Source organism: Oncorhynchus gorbuscha, linkage group LG06 (genome assembly GCF_021184085.1).
Source record: "Oncorhynchus gorbuscha isolate QuinsamMale2020 ecotype Even-year linkage group LG06, OgorEven_v1.0, whole genome shotgun sequence".
NCBI lineage: Eukaryota > Metazoa > Chordata > Actinopteri > Salmoniformes > Salmonidae > Oncorhynchus > Oncorhynchus gorbuscha.
In genome coordinates, this window is record NC_060178.1 from 68425717 (window position 1) to 68443164 (window position 17448).

Genomic DNA, 17448 nt, shown 5'->3' on the forward strand with positions numbered 1-17448 from the left:
CACAGTATGGCTAGGCCAAAGTTCTGTAAAGAAAGATAGGTTGACAATCTCAAATGAACAGACAAATTTGTCCCGTTCCGCTCCTCAGCCTGTTTTATATTTGTGTTCATGGAAGTGCCAACCAAGTATTACAGCAAACAAACGTATTAATGGGGCATTTACCTTCATGCCTTCTAAAAATATGTGTTGTTTTGACGCACAAATAAGGATATATCTTATTATACAGAGTGGCAATAAGGCAATAGATCTTGAAAAGAGGTGAAAGCAACAGATTATTATTCATTTGCCTTTGGCAGCAGCCATTAACCCTCAGCACCAGATGGATAGATTGCTGAGGATATAGGCTACACCTCTTCCTCTCTCCTCCCCCCCATTTCCCCCTTCACCTATTTGCCCTCAATAATGTGAAGGGTTTTCTGAATACAAGGCTCGGACATTGTCTCCCCCCCAATCAATCAAACCATTACACTACATATGACTTCTACTGTCATGAGATGAAAATAAAGATACCTTATGGTCCGAGTATGTTTTATACAAGGCAATCCGGATCTTCATCACATTCGAGGTCAGGGAATATACATTAAATTAAATTACACTCATTATGCTTTCTTGATTAATATTTTTTTGGAACACACGTAAATGACTGGTGGTCAATTTCCGAAAAAAGGTAAAAACTTTTTCTCTGCATGGGAGTGAATGACAACCCGAGGCTTTGTTAGTATTTGAATATCTGCATAGCAGTGAAATACACACAGTTTACGGATTAGACCTTATTCCTATCGAGATTCTTAGAGATTCTTTGATTAAACAATATAGGCTAAATGTGAGATTAAACAAAGATAAGACAATAATTTTAACATATTATTTTCTAAAACATGATTTACATAGGCATAACACATGCCTATTAAATGTTTTTGTGTTAGCATAGCCCACATTAGTGAATTCACTGCCGGCCATATCAATCTTGTGTCATAATACTCCCAATTAAATAACGTAATAAAAATATATAAAATTTCTAATTACAAATCTTCTAAAAAAATATGTGCAGGCCTACCATAAGCACGCGTTCACAATAGACAAATGACCATAACAGGAATAGGTTTTTAATGTAGTGAATGGATGTTGTGTGATGGTCACACCTCGTTGAATTCATATCATTGAAGAAAAAAAATCAACTCACCACATTGCAAGAGAAAAGTAGAGCGAGTGTTCTCAGGTTGCTTCTATAGGCTAATACACGAACAGTCGAGCGCCACTGCTTGACAGGAATCGTCAGAGCTCCATATATGGTAAAAGCCACGCCCCATGAGCGTCATTTTCTGACTGAGTCTCTCCGGTGGGTTTAGAGTTTTGGCTCCCGGGAAATATTTCAGTCCTCGGGGAAAGAGGGCTTAGTTTTGCATGTTCCCTTCCATCCTGCAACGACGCGAAAGGCCCCTTATCCACCTCTCCTGTGTACCGGGAACACCTCCACGGTGACCAGCTTCTGCGTGTGCTTGTCTTTTGGAGAAGCAGCACCTTTCAATACCAGGAGTGGTTTATTCAAGTGTCCTGAAGGTTTTGGATGTGGTGCTTCAGGGATGTCGCTACTTTGAGAGCATCATCCACACACAAACAACAGCTATCGAATTTTTCTGTGAATAAGCACAACAAAAAGAAGGAACAATAGCCACCGAAAAAGCCTAGTCTGTTGAACAAGTCACTTTTCCAGTCTGTGGACTCCACGCCAACTAAGTAGAGTACTTTGAGAATTGTTCACATCGCTGCAACCCAGGACGGATTGAGAAGGGAGGCGAGACCTGTGGACCTGGTTTTCCCCTTGCAAGGCTCATACGGCATTTACGACTTATCCCGTAAACCCTCAAGGATAACACGTTTGGACGTTTATTTACCGAATTTCACAGGAGGCTCTTTGCACGTAAATTGTTCTAAATGTTTGGGATTCAGGAAACTATATCGCGGGGTGGGACAACGATGAAGGAGGAACCGCTGGGTGGGCTGAATTCTGTCCGCTCATGGATGCACACAGCTGGGGTGGTGGATGCGAACACAGCCGCCCAAAGGTACGCATGCCAAATCATCTGATTTTCTCACGCATTTCTCATATCGACCCTCAATCCCCTCAATACTCTGTATCAATTACGGTCTCCCAATGTCCCCCTTCGGCTCTCCCCTCTTTCATTACATCAGATTACCCTTATTGTGACAAATCAAGAAATCTCTCGTACTCAAACGTGCTTCCACATCTCCACTGTTTTCATTAGCTCCATCATCTGTCTCCCGTGTCTGATACTTAACCGAGATGGTCTCTTGTTTTCTTCCTGCAGTGGTGTTGGCTTGGCACGGGCACATTATGAAAAGCAGCCACCTTCCAACCTCAGAAAATCCAATTTTTTCCATTTCGTCCTGGCACTGTATGACAGACAGGGTCAACCCGTGGAGATCGAAAGGACAGCTTATGTGGACTTTGTGGAGAAAGATAAAGTAAGCGCTTCATGAGAATATCGTTTATTGAATTTCATAATCTTTACTTTGAAATGAACTTGACGTACATAGAGATGGCTGTGGGTCAATAAAGCAGGTCACGTGCAATATCGATTTTTAACCCTCATTCGTCGATGATAGGAGCGTGGTTGTAAGTCTTATTTTTGAGAAATTATACATTTAAAATGATGAAGTATCAGCTAGATAGATAGATAGATAGATAGATAGATAGATAGATAGATAGATAGATAGATAGATAGATAGATAGATAGATAGATAGATGCTTTATTTTCAGCTGACCATCATCTATCTCAATGTTGGTTATTTTCAGGAACCAAACAGTGAAAAAACTAACAATGGGATACACTACAAACTACAATTGTTGTACAGCAATGGTGAGTGAAACAATTATTTAGATAAATTCAATATTACCCAAAAGATAAAGCCTATAAATAATAGTAATAATAATAATAATGATGATGATGATGGTGATGATGATGATGATGATGATTATTATTATTTTTGTAATCATCATCACCATCATCGTTATCATCCCTATTATCATTTACAATTAATTTATTTTCTAAATCATTGTTTAAATGTCCAGGTAAAATCATTTATGATGCAGATTATAGATGTATAAATGTTCTGAGTAAAAAAATATATATATAAAAAACAAATATATATATATATACATATTTATATACATTATATTAATGATTTTTTATTATATCATCAGCATTCATGTACATCTCACACATCCCTACACCTTTGCCTAAGCTTGTTATATTCCTTCCCCAGGCGTCAGAACAGAACAGGATCTTTTCATACGGTTAATCGACTCCATGACGAAGCAGGTAAACTACCTTTACTCTTATATTCATACAGCTTGCTTACACGAGAAACATTGCTTCTTTCTATACATCACCTGCATTGTGCAAATCTCCACAACCTGTGCAATTCATCCCACATGCGTAGTATAACTTATGAGATGGGTTTTCTTTATGCAATCGTGCATTGACTGAAATGGCTTTATATATAGATTGCGTGTTGGCCTATATCCTGTTTTTGCGCGACACATAAGTAAAATTAATCAAGCATTAAGTTACCATTAATTTAGCCTACAATTGTGTACCTATACAATATAAATTATGATTGTTGGTTTGTAAATGTCGTTACTTTCTTCCGATAATGATATAATGCATTTCTTTTTGCCTATTTATTTAAAAAAAATATAAGATATGATAGGCTATTATAAAATAAAGTAGGCCTGGGCTATTTTATTGATATGGAGTTACAAGTAGTCGTGTTGTCTTGTTGAGTCCCTTATTCTAATCTGTGATTTTTAGGCATGTTGCTAAGCTTGACCCATGACCCATATTAAACACACATAATGTTTGGGAGTTTTTGAAAAAGCTCACGTAGCTGAAACACTTTCACTCGTAGAACAATTCACGAAATTAAACCCCAAATCTCATCACATGATGTTAACTAGGGAAAAAAGAAAAAGTTATTATTTTAGACTTGTCCACCATGGTGGTTGTTATTACTACTAATTTACCGAGGGTTACAGCAGATCCATTTAAATAGAGCCGTTAAAGCTTCCACCACTCCGAGGGAAAATTCCTCTGCGAATGATCCGAGTCAATGACGCAGAACAAGCAGTTTATGGATTTCTCTGTTTCTGCAGCTGCAAATATCGACATAAATCAAACCAGTATATATAATCGCCCGGTGCTCATCAAACAAAAAACAAAGCCGTCAAAAAGTCAAGTGGGGTTCCATCCCAGAAAGAATAGGACGTCAACATTTCGGAGTGTAATTGTGTATTTTATCTCCTTATCATAGGCCACACATTCAAACTGTCTTCAATTGAATATAGAAGTGCCGTATAACATGCGTCTTTGCGCTAGGTAGGCTAGTTCAATAAAGGGGAGCAAAGCGACTCTTCAGAATAGAGGGAGGGAGGAACCGAGGGAGGGAGAGCGGCACAACTGATAGCTGCACACCATCTGTTTCAGCCAATGCTCAAAAATTACTCAACCGCACCGCCAGACACCGCTTTTTATCCACAGAAAGATCATTGTTAGCAGCTCAAAAATAAACAACAGATTGCCCATTAACACTTTCCCCCAAATATCTGCAGATTATAACCATATTGATGACACGTCATTGGATCGTCCCTTATGAAAAACTCCCCCTAAAAAGTATTCTTAATATAATGTTATAACAAGAAAATATATACGTTGTTATATTATAATATTATACTTATTATTATACTTATACTTATACTTATACTTATACTTATACTTATACTTATTATTATTATTATTATTATTATTATTATTATTATTATTATTATTATTATCATCATCATCATCATTATCACCATCATCATCATCTGTTATTATCATTGGACCAACATTGTAACATGTTATTAATTTCCTAGGCTTAGGTCTACATCATGACACTATTTAAAACGTATCACAGTGTTAGTTTTGCAGCAGTGACGACAATATTGCTTTTTCACCAATAACAACAGTAGTTTAATTTTTGGAGGCACTTGTTTTTGACTATTCGGTTTTAAATGCGGTTTACATTTAGGCTACTGTAAAGATGATTATATACAATTGCTCATTATATGTATTTAATATAGCCTACATATTCGTGTCTTTATTTTTCCCAAAGGCGATTATATACGAGGGTCAAGACAAAAACCCTGAAATGTGCAGAGTTCTTCTTACGCACGAAATTATGTGCAGGTAAGTTTTTTTTTCTCTCCACCAACTCATCGTTGTTAAAGAAGTATACAGTGCATTTCTTTATTTTCTTCCCACACTTGTTTATCATATTGCCATATGCGGAGAAGGCCTACAAGTATTGGAGTACAAACAGACTGGTACACAGGGTAGTTGTAGCCTACAGGGTCTCTTGTTGAATATATGAATATTAGTCTGATGCCAGTGAGTCTGCGCCTCAAAACATGGAGTCAGGCCTTGGTTGATCCCACCTGTCATTGGTGATCAGCGAACTTTTTTAGCGTCAGTTAACAACGTAAAAATCTCAAGCTCTCATGTTCTGCTGGTATTCAGTGGTGTCGTTGATAATAAAAGGAACACCGTTTTATGTTGTTTATTGTTGCGCTCATTGTGAGATTTGTGAGAATTGAATTCGGATACTGTCGGTTTAACCTTTCTTTTGTTGTACTGTCGCATTGTTCAAGTTGTTTGAGAGCAAGTGCATTAACCTAGAACTGAGAATGATTTGCCTTTTTAATAAGTCTACATAAACTCATCACTCATACAAAATAGTTCACATGCATCCATCACTTATTTGTGACACGTGGAATAGGGTTTGTCCATATATCATTAAATCGAATATGGGGATATTTGACATTGATTATATATCATGAAGAGGATATATCGTGATGTGCAAGACTAGCCTATACTCTATTTGAGTATAACCGGTGCAGTTGTATTAGTTAGGCTGTATCAATATGTTGATAATTACGTGTAAATGAATAAACAAAGCCTTATTTTTTGCCATACTAAGATTATTTATTGACATATCACAAATAAGCACCAAAATTGCACAGTCTTGAATGATCTAGTCATTAAAGGCACAAAATGTAGAAGAGGTCTCCCTAAATATTGCCCAAATCTAACATGGAATATGGTGCTTTCTAGAGGCAATCTGTACTGTCAATGTCAAAGAGAAATTTGATTCTGTAGAGGCATATGAAGACTAACCTTCTCACTGAGTGAAAGCTATAATCATTCAAGAAGGCATGAGGTAATGAGCATCCTAGGCCTACTCCATGAGTGTATTCTTCTGTTCTCTTTTGCTCTGGTAAAGCATTAAGTATATTTTTGCACTTCTATGCAGTATTATTGTAAAATCCACTCAAACTATCTCTTGTCTGCATGTTGTGAAAAATGCTTTGTCTTTCTTTCCTTGCCATATGGCATCAAATATCATTTAGACCTGCAGCCAAATATATTTTTTTTTCAAATGGGAAGCAGCAGTATAGTTGTGTTTAATTTCAGTTTGAATTAAAGCTCCTTATCAAAGAACTGGAGGTATAGTGTAGGTTTAGAGAAAATATGGTGGAAACGTGATGAAGGATAGATTAGTGCTTTTGAGGCCGTAATTGATAAATGCCCCGTAGAAATATTGGTTTGAGGGTGGCCTCTTGCATCTCCCCCAGAAATAGCAGCCTGGCAATTAGAGGTAAACAAAAGCTGAAGCTGTGAAAAGTGACTCCCCTGCCTCCTGGCCCAATCCCCCCTCCCCTCCCTTCTACTTCCCTCCTCTCAAGCACTAAGGCAAACACTTTACCACAACATGTTGTTATTCTATCAGCATCCATGAAAGGATAGATTGAATGTATGTTATTTCTCTATTAGTTTTTGTTTCCAAATTGAACACAATGACGTTTTGCCTTAGAAAGCAACATACATTTTTTAAGGGTCTAACTTTCACTCTAAACAGTAACAGCCACTGTTGTGATCTCAAACGTTCTTTCTTCCCCTAGCCGGTGTTGTGACAAGAAGAGCTGCGGCAACAGGAACGAGACTCCGTCAGACCCTGTGATCATCGACAGGTAGGCTCTGCTCCATGTCTTCTCCATGCTGCTGTGATTGTGACCTGTGTTAGATTCAGCCTTATACTCTGTACGGAAGTGAGTGAGAACTCCGCAGTGTTGGGGTGCCCAGGTGGGTTGACTCCAACCTTCTGGTCCACTCTGTGGGAACTGTGGCTGATTGTTCTGTAAGCAGGTGAGGGGGGGGGGGGATATCGCCACCTTTCCCAGCTACCTGTGCTCAGAGGGGCAGTCACCACCTGGAGAGGGGTGTTCAATCACAGGTGCATTGGGCGGGGTATTCATCTAATTATCTAAGGGGTTTATGATGATATTTATCTCTCATTTTCTCTTTGTCTATCGAAGTGGTCGTTATCTAGTTTTTAATATTCTCTAAGGTTCGGCAATGCTAAGATTGTGTGTGAAGGTGGTTAGGGCTCTGTTGTGATAAGAGTTTGTGCCAGGGATTTTGCTTTGAACCTTTAGGTTACGGTATGTCACATAGATTACAGGATTTGGATATTCAGAGAACATAAACTGCATATTGGCTATTACATTCCTTCCACACAGTATAACTGTTATTCAGACTCCTCTATCTCACGGCTGAAAAATGAATGTGGGTGCGTTTGTGCGTGCCCACGAGTGTGTAGGAGGGAATATCTTCACCATAGAGCCTAACTAACTCTCACCATGGCGTGGGGAGAGACAGCAATGCTAATGTTTGACTAGCCAGAATCACTGTTTACTTAGTGGAGAATGCCTGGTATCTGACAGAGGGGACAACTCTCTTATTAGTAATCAAATAGGGCTGAACAGTTGTTGCCGCCACTCCAGCAGCTTCTCATGCATCAGGAAGTAGGAGCTGCCATGGATGCCTGCATGGCTGGATTACCACAGCTACTGCTTCTCTAGATGCTTCTCTCTCTCTGTCTACTAGGAGAGCTGGTGTTCCTCTATTACGTAGGACTGGATGTAACATTATGTTATGGGTATTATGTATGTGATTTAAATTGAGCGGCCCAAGGAAACACTTTATCATTCAAATAAATGCAGAAATGGCTCTCATCATTGCATTCTCATGAAGTTGATTATCAGATTTATTAGACTACGGTAGTTTTTGGATACATTGTTCACACTGAAACGAAGTATGAGAGATAAACATCTCACTGATTTCGACTGCTTTTAAGTTTGATGTGTTCTGCCTCAGCGCCTTCATTGAGTTATGTTTCACACTCTATTGTTCCTCAATCTGTGGGACAAAACTGGGAACATAAGTACAATAGCCAAAATGAATGCAAAGCAGAAAAAAGAGAAGCGGATGGATATTGTAAGCTCAACCAGCTCTGAAAAAAAGAGAAGCGGATGGATATTGTAAGCTCAACCAGCTCTGAAAAAAAGGCTCAGATTTTTATTGTGACGGGAGTGAATGGGAGTAGAGTATCGTTTTCCTTGCACAATGAGCAGGTCTGTTGAATCACAAAAGCATATGTTCCTCATTAGGCCCTCCCATTGTCTCCATGTCGTAACTATGAGCAGATCAGTTCACCCTCCCAGTCCCACACTACTTCCCATTGACTTCCCACTGACTAGAGGGGGTTGCAACAAGGCTAGTTGTGGAGTTTCGGGAATAACACAAAATAACTTTGAAAAAAATAACTGATGTTTACTGTACTGCATACACATGTCACCCAGTTTACCATCCCGATGCAGTAATTTTCAGTGAACATATGGGTGAGATTTTGTGAAGCCTCAATATGTTACACACTCTTCTGTCTGTTTCTCAAGCAAATTGTGAGTGGCACCTGTGCTGCGGTTGCTTCTGGCTAAAAGTGATTATTTTAAATCGAAGAGAGCTGAGCGTTGACTGTGTGAAAAAAAGACTGATTGTTGAATCAGTCATGTCTTAGATAGCTGCTTACATTACAGTATAAAACATCTTCAGCTCTGCCACATTTCCTAGAGAAAGAGTAGCATAGCCCAACCTTTAAGAAACAGATTTGGAGTGAATCATTGATGGCATTTCCTCGCTGTAACATTTTCCCAGATGGTACAAGGGGAAAGCATACACAGCTAGCTGGCATCTATCAAGACATTAACTGGCGTTCCCATGGATCTGGCATATCCGACTAAGTTTGGGAAACCTATCATTCCAAATGTGTCCAATTTTCCTGTGGTCAAGCCAGACATCTGTTTACCCTATTTTCTCTCTGAGTTTGATGCAGATTTTCAGGAATTTTTTAAAGGGAAAGAATTCTTTAAAAAAAGTTTGTTAGATACAGTATAAGCCTAACAGCTGTCACAGAGTTTCAGGGCTAGAGGAGCTTTAAATATTTCACAAGTGACTTTTGATGTCATTACATTATTCATATTTGTTTTCTGGGGAAAGAAAGGGATTATTTTATGTGTGTTTGTGTGTGTTTGTGTGTGTGTGTGTGTGTGTCTGCATGTGTGTGAGCTTGTGTGTGTGAAGGGACATTCTGTACTGCTGGTGAAAGGCTGACCCTATGTTCTGTGCTGATTGTAAAATTAAAGTCTATTACAGATGTAGGATATTAATTTGAGGCAGTTTGCTACGGCAGGAAAATAATCATGCAGCAACAGGAAATTTGAATTATTATGTGGATTATAATTAATTGACATTTTTTGTATAGGTTGTTCCATTTTTCCTAAGGGAAATCAAGTCTGAAACATCAGAAGGCTTTTTAAACCCAAAATACACTAAACGTTTTACATTTCCTGCATTGCAGGAAAGTTCTCCTGTATCAGGGTGATCAAATTAAGATCCTACATCTGTATGTTCTGTCAGTCTTTGCATACATACACACATAACAATGAGGTTTCCTCAAGGTTTTGGGGGGGAAGGTGAGGGTTCTATGTACAACTATACTGACCCAAAGAACCCATTGAGCCCTTCAATTGTTCTTTGCCATTCAAACAATTGATATTTCTTCTTAAATGGTTCTTTCCTCTTGATAATTCAAATTTAGGGTTGGTGGTTCATTCAACTATTTTGGGGCGTGGTTTGTAAAAACTATTTTTGTGTTGACTAAGTGGTTGACTAAGTCAGTAGTTCTCACCCCCAACCATTCCAGAGCTAGCACACCTGATTCAACTTGTTGAATGAACCAGAATAAAAAACCCTGTAATGGATCTACAAAGAACCTTTGAGATTGAGAAAGGTTCTTTATAGAACATATAAAGCTTCTTTATAGAACCATCCATAGTGGTTCTATAAAGAATCATAAAAAATACATCTGTATAGACCCCAAAAGGGTTGCAACCATAACCAGAAACTTTTTGTTAATGGTTCTTTATAGAACCAGGTTCCATATAGCACCGAAAAGGGTTCTGCTTTGGTTACAAGCCAAATAACCCTTATTTGACACTATACAAACTATTTGTTTTTAGTGTGTATTCTTTAATCTTCTAATCAGGAATTTTGGAAACTATGTTGGCTCTTGCAGAAACAAAAAGACACTGATTGAATTTGGTCGGTAATTGTATCACTATTGCTATGACTACAGTACTTCACAGTTGGCTTTAATCATATCTTCCCTTTATGAAGTCATTGTTGAAAGGGGATGTCACGTCTTTAAGCTAATGACGTCTTAAAGTTAGTGGGGGCATGGGTGTATACAGGCAGTCATTTGAGTCTCTATAGTTATAGTGATGAGGTGCCCAATATCTGATTAGGTGGTTCCCCCATTTACAGTATGTGTAGGGCAGTGTATGCCAAACATAATTCAATTTGTGATGACTCTTCCGCCCTGGTATCTATCTTCACTCTCCTGAATATTGATTTTGTCTTCTCCTGTGTGAAAGATTAGAAACATGGTCCAGGCTTACACATTCATTTTGTAATACAAAATAAGAATATCCTGTTGGAAAAAAAAGAAAGAAAGAAAGCGACTCATTCTGGCTGCCAAAGTACAAAGGTCGCTTGTATCACAGAGGAGATGCAGCATATTAGGTGAGGATAGCACAGGAGGGAATGTGTGTTCAGAGCTCACGCTGCCCATACATGCATTTTGAATCTAATGTATGTTCACATGTCTTAACATCCATGTATATGTACACTCCCATTCAGAAAGGAGGACCGTGGACCAGACCAAAAGATGTCAGCTCCACTTATTCCAGTTTTAACCGCGTTCCCTTTCACTTCCTGTCACAAAGGTCAAAGAGCTTTGACCTCTGGAGGCCGCCCAGCTACTGAATAATTCATAACATTGACTTGTTTTTTTTCCTTTAGATTTTTTTCAGTCATCAGCACACATGGCTGTGCTGTGGGAGGGTTTTTATTAATTTAGCTCATTTATAAAGGCCTCTCCGCACCTGTTCATGTGTTAATGCAATTCAGTTTTTGGCCTAATGCAAATTTTGCTTAGCTTTTCGTTATGTTGCTCATTAGTGTGCTGTATTTTCTAAATGACTGTGCGTTATCGTTCATTTGCGGAACATCTACTAGGTCATATCCCAGAGTGCAGTGGCTTGATGTCTGAGATGTTTGTCTGCAACAAAATAACTTTGCGTTGGACCACATATGCTTTCTCTTCCCTCTACGCAACAAATACAAAAATTGGTGTGTTGGTGTGTTCCCATCTGGTTTTTGCAAAAGTGTGATTAACTCCCAAGCTGAACAAATGCCAGTATTTATAAGGTCAGCTTTTTGCGTTGGAAATGCTATGTTAATGAGAATCAGCAAAAGGGGACATTAAGCAAAACTTAATTCATTGTCTCCTTTAATGTCATTTAAAGCCCTGGACTATCAAAAAGGATTTCAGACACCATTTTAATTACACACGGAAGAAATATGTGTGTTTTGATAACCTGTGAAGAGAGTTCTGGTTTATTAACTACCTACTGTAAATGACATGTTTTCACAAAGGTGATAAAATTGCACTGTATATGTCGTGTAATTCACCATCCACCCACAAGTGAGAATGAAACAATGCAGAGGTCAGAGCAATGCACAGGTTGTGCTGTTTTTATTTTTATTGTCACCTTTATTTTACTAGACAAGTCAGTTAAGAACAAATTCTTATTTACAATGATGGCCTGCCAAACCCGTACGACGCTGGGACAATTGTGTGCAGCCCTATGAGACTCCCAATCACGGCCAGATGTGATACAGCCTGGATTCAAACCAGGGACTGTAGTGACGCCTCTGGCATTGAGATGCAGTGCCTTAGACCGCTGCGCCACTCGGGAGCCCTAATCCTGGAGGTGTAGCTCATGGATTCTTGCATCATACAGTACAGAAATTGTATTTGGCTCAGGATGGTGAGCATACAGTTTTGAAGTGCAGGATTAAAACATGCACGCACACACACACACACACACACACACACACACACACACACACACACACACACACACACACACACACACACACACACACACACACACACACACACACACACACACACACACACACACACACACACACACACACACACACACACACACACACACACACACACACACACACACACACACACACACACACACACACACACACACACATGAACGCATGCAACCACACATACATATACGCATGTACACACACATCCACATCCACAAACACTTTAACTTTTCATGTTCATGCCTCAATAATACTATTTCCTTCTTCACGTTTTATTTACGGCTCTTTTCAATGTAATTCATATGACAGATGTGAGTTTTTGACACCCTGTGAGAAAGGAGAGAATAAACTGGCCACCCCTGACTGGACTAGAGTGATGTTTGAGTGAAACCTGTCTCCTTTTGAGCCAGAGTAGGAAGAGCAGGAAGTGTTGAGAGCGAAAGCTGTACTTGGCAGCTCTCTGTTGGCTTGCACTTGGTGAAAAATGAAACCCAGACCCTCTCTGCAGCCTTGGAGCCAGAAACTCCTTCCCACTGTTCCAACATCCAGGATTGGGTAATACTGTTCACCAAGCAAAACATTACCTCAAATTATTCTGCTCTTTTTCTTATTCCCTCCTCCCTCATGTTGGTTTTATCGCAGTTTGTAAATGTCAAGACACTTACAAAGACGCACAGTATAAATTATATTTTCCAAATTATGCTCTCATGTTTGGGTTCACATGAGTGGCGTCTGAAGGTAACGTGGTGCCTGGTGTTCCCGTGGGAGACCCAGCTCACTGGGATAGGATTCCCCAGGGGCATCAGCTAATGGCAAGACTTGACAACAGCACAGAAGATGGGGGTGTTGTGTTTTACTAGTGCTGAGCAGGGGTGATGACTTTAACATGTGTGCAGAGAGAGAAGGAGGTGTGTATGTGTGTGTGTGTTAGAGAGAGAGAGCGAGAGAGAGAGAGAGAGAGAGGTGTGCTGTACAAGAAACTAGTCTGGACCAACAGAGCGACGGATTCGGCTCCAGCTTGACGGCAGTGAAAGACGAAACATGGTTCCACATGTGTTGAGAAAGAGCACTCCATCTGTCCTCAGAGGCAACCTCTCCCCCCTTTCCACCCCATACCTCTCTCTCCCTCTCCTCTCCCTTTCTCTTCCCTCATTCTACTCCCCTGGTTCGCTGTGCTGAAGGGCAGAGCTGGTGTGATGGAATGAAGGCCGGACAAAGCGCAACACTGGCCCTCACACACACACACACACACACACACACACACACACACACACACACACACACACACACACACACACACACACACACACACACACACACACACACACACACACACACACACACACACACACACACACACACACACACATTTTATTTGTAAAATTAGTGATATTTTTAAATAACAATTTTGATTGTTTGTGTTTTTCTGCTTCAATGAAGTTCCATTGTCTCCTATTACATCCAATAACTCTGTGGAATATCATGGTAACGCTCTACATTAAGCTGCCCTAAAATACCATTACAATCAAACATAATACTTGAAAAATATTTGTAGCGATGAATTCATTTGAAATGAATTTCCATGATGCACAAGTGTAACACAGTGCACAATGAATATTGTACATTATTGAAAACTAAACCTAAATAAAACATGTCGCTCTATCTCAAATATTTAACAGCTTTCCTTTATAATTAAACTCTGTAGCTGTTTAGAAGTCTTTGTTTGGCTTCTTAAAGATTTAATGGTGAAAAAGTTTTTTCAAACATCCCCACATCCTATGAATCACATTTAGATCGGCCAGCACACTGTTTTTACATGCTTTTCTTCCTTTTGAAAAAGGGTCTCCTTTCTTTCGATTCTTTCTTTCTTTTGGCATGTTCTCACTCCCATTCAACCCTTATTGGGTTCCCCCTAATTGTCAAACAAACTGTTGGGTCAACCTCACTCGTATCTGGCCCTAAAACAGCACATTAGGCCCTGGTGAGGGATATACTTTATGCGGTATTTCATCGGAGACGGAGTAATGCTGGGGTTTTATGGTTAAGTACCAGTTCACGCCCATGCCATTTGTTCCGCATTAGGCTGGAGGTTTTGTAAATCCGATCAATATGTTCACCGTGATGAGATTCCTTGCCAGGATCTCCCGAGTCGTTCTTTCCTCCAGTACTTTTGTTATGGGATCGGTTGTCGATGCACACTCACGCCACTACCCCCCCCCCTTTCCTCCATCCATCCATCCATCCATCCATCCCTCCCTCCATCTCCACCTCAATCTATTTCCATTTTCTGAATGTAGCAATTTGTAGTGTGACATGGCTGAGATTAAGATGGGAAGCAGTCGGAGGAGGATTGCATCGGACATGGTCTTGTTCCCATGGCGTGGGGTCACAGGACAAAGATGGGGAATTGTGGGATGGGGTCATCAGTTACCTCAAGGAAACGAGCAGGTCTTCTGGCCGCTCCGATGGCCCCAAGGGTTGCCTGGGATGGATCTGAGGGAAAAGCCCCAGAGAAAGAGTCCTGAACCAGTGTCATTTATTAAAAGTGACAAGTTATTTCTAAGTATAGCTCAGTTTTTTTGTTTCTTTACGATGCTGTCATTTGGAACAGTGGCCCGCTGTCCACGAATCACATAGATATGATACATATAAGGATGACCCCCTCTTTCTACATATCTTCGATACAGTCTGGGAACATCTTGTCTTCTGTTTTATGGAGCTATATTTTCTATTGTTTGAAATAAAACAATTCAGGAATGTTTTGACCATAACTGTGAAAATATTTCAATATGCTATAAAATATGAATCTTTTAAAATGAAAACCACCTTATTGTATGTATCTGATGTTGTTCTCATCATATAATTGCTCCCAGAAGTCTTAGCAAACAGTAATACTATTGTATTCTAATATGAGCCTCCTTTCCATTGTGGATTGGTGGGGTCCTCTTGACCCCTCCCCCTTTATAACCTGTCCCAACTGTGTTAATGATATATGACAGAAATGTCCTTGTGCTGGTTCAGTGGCAAGAAAGGTCCTGGCTAGTCTATATCAATTCATCTGACTTATGTTCCTATGTCTTAAATTACCACTTTATGGAAACCTGTTGCTCGCTCCTCTTGCCAAATGAAATCAGATCTCCTCTACGGCCCAGTGTGATATTGATCCATATTCAACACCCAGGCTGCCGATTGATCGCTATTGATTTACAATAAAAACACTCCTCTGCTTGTTCAGCACCACGTTCAATATGGTTGAAGAAAAAACGGATTTTGTCTTTCCATGCAGGGACCAGAGCCATATAAACATGTGAGAAGCTTTTTCATTCCAAGACAGGAAAAATTGTTCTTGGTCTGAAACCACGACAAAATGGTTAGTGTACACCATTGTGCTGCAACAGAAAAATGATCTACTCAAGTCATGTGAAACAAACCAATAGAAATGGGTTAATGGGATGGCACTTCTATTAGGAGTCATTTATTGAGGAATGCCTGCCCCGTTTCTGAATGTCTACATTGCAGTGGGGAGGTATAACTGCCGAGTACAGCTTGATTTCTGCATGTTAACACAATAAGACTTCCTGTGGCTTCATATGAATAGGCCTCTCTCTCCCACCCTCACATACAGACATGCTCTCTCCCTCCCACACCCTCACTATTAGAGCCCAGAGTATAGAGCAGCCCTAGCAGCGCCAGATTCTGGCATTACCGCGTCATGTCTTAGTCCTAATCTTTCTGACTTCCTCCCCACCAGACCCTCTGTAAAAGAACTGTTCCCATCCAGCTATTTCGAGTCCTGTTGCCGACCTAAGGACATCTGAAAGAAATGATCCCAAATCTCGGACATCCAGGAGTTTACAGTTATATAATGATAGTGAAAACTACATGAGGGAGCGCACATTTTTGGGATGCCTCCCCATCTGTTTGGAGCTATACTGAGGCCAGACCAACAGGACAGCACGGCACCATTTACCAGCCCTGGTCCAGCCGGTGTGGAACTCATTACATTGTGTTATAAAGCAAATCCAATAGAGCTCCGTCGTCAGTGATTGTGGCACCATCTCTACCCTGGTTGTCCCTGTGTAAGTGCTGGTTGTTTGTTTGTCCTGGAGAAGCTGACGGAGGGCTATGCAGGGACCGGGCCAGCCAGGTCGAAGGCGACGCTAAACCTGAGCTGCCTGGCATTGCTCTGCTCCTTCACCGCTGGCCTTGTTTGGACTGCAGCTCCAGTTTGCTTTCTTAGAGGGAAGCTGAGCCCTCATAATAACGGGCCCTTCCCCCGGGTGGGAAGCTTTGCATAGACAAGGGAGCGATGACATAGCCCGAGAGGCCTTGCCAGTACACCCTTGTGCTCTTAGCATATTTATTTTCTCTGCTCATTGTATGGTTTAAATCACACCGTATTATGTTCGGCCCCTATGCACGTGCCGATCACTCTGATGTGCTGAGGTATATGCTATAGACCTACGGGCTTTGTTTTCACAAATTATTCTGGGGATTACTGACTGGCTGACCCGATTGTAATCTTTATTAGTCTGTTAACCATATCCTCTGCTTTTGGGGCCTTCATAACTGACCTGATAAACCTTGACCATTTTCAGAGGATCCTTGCAAGATCTAAACCTATTCAATATAAGAACAAGTGTGAATTTGTATACATTCATTGCTTCTCAAATCACTCCCACTCTCAAGAAAATATTTGGACAGTTTGAGACCTCCCTATAGTTTCCCCTATGGTTTCAGACTAACGAGAATGTTTTATTCAATGCCACTGTTGTTTTTTTTGTTATTGAAATGGCTTGTCAATTCGAATAGAGTCAACCTGGTCTGACAATACAATCTCATTGTATCCAGTGGAGAGTGAAAGCCATCTCAGCAGCGTAGCTTCACCAGAACACAGTGAGATTGGAGGAGGGGGGCAGAGTGAGTGGCTCCTCCAGATGGAGATCCAGGATAACAGAGAATGTCCGGGCCCTTTTCCAGAGATTCCATAATAGGAATCTACCATGGCTCGTCTATTAAG

The 17448-nt window shown here is 40.3% G+C and overlaps 1 protein-coding gene across 6 annotated transcripts in view; it reads left to right on the plus strand.

The window, feature by feature from the left end:
• The first annotated feature begins 1215 nt into the window (after window positions 1-1215).
• LOC124038265 (transcription factor COE3-like) overlaps window positions 1216-17448 on the plus strand; it is a 74809-nt gene continuing 58576 nt past the window's right edge. The window contains exons 1-6 of one of the 6 annotated variants that reach the window (XM_046353905.1): window positions 1216-2063; window positions 2328-2484; window positions 2816-2879; window positions 3286-3341; window positions 5173-5246; window positions 7019-7087. In XM_046353905.1, the coding sequence (XP_046209861.1) occupies window positions 1933-2063; window positions 2328-2484; window positions 2816-2879; window positions 3286-3341; window positions 5173-5246; window positions 7019-7087 (551 nt within the window). In that variant the 5' untranslated portion in view covers window positions 1216-1932. The remainder of the gene's footprint in view (window positions 2064-2327; window positions 2485-2815; window positions 2880-3285; window positions 3342-5172; window positions 5247-7018; window positions 7088-17448) is intronic. The other 5 variants (XM_046353903.1, XM_046353909.1, XM_046353906.1 and 2 more) reach the window with 5 other exon arrangements.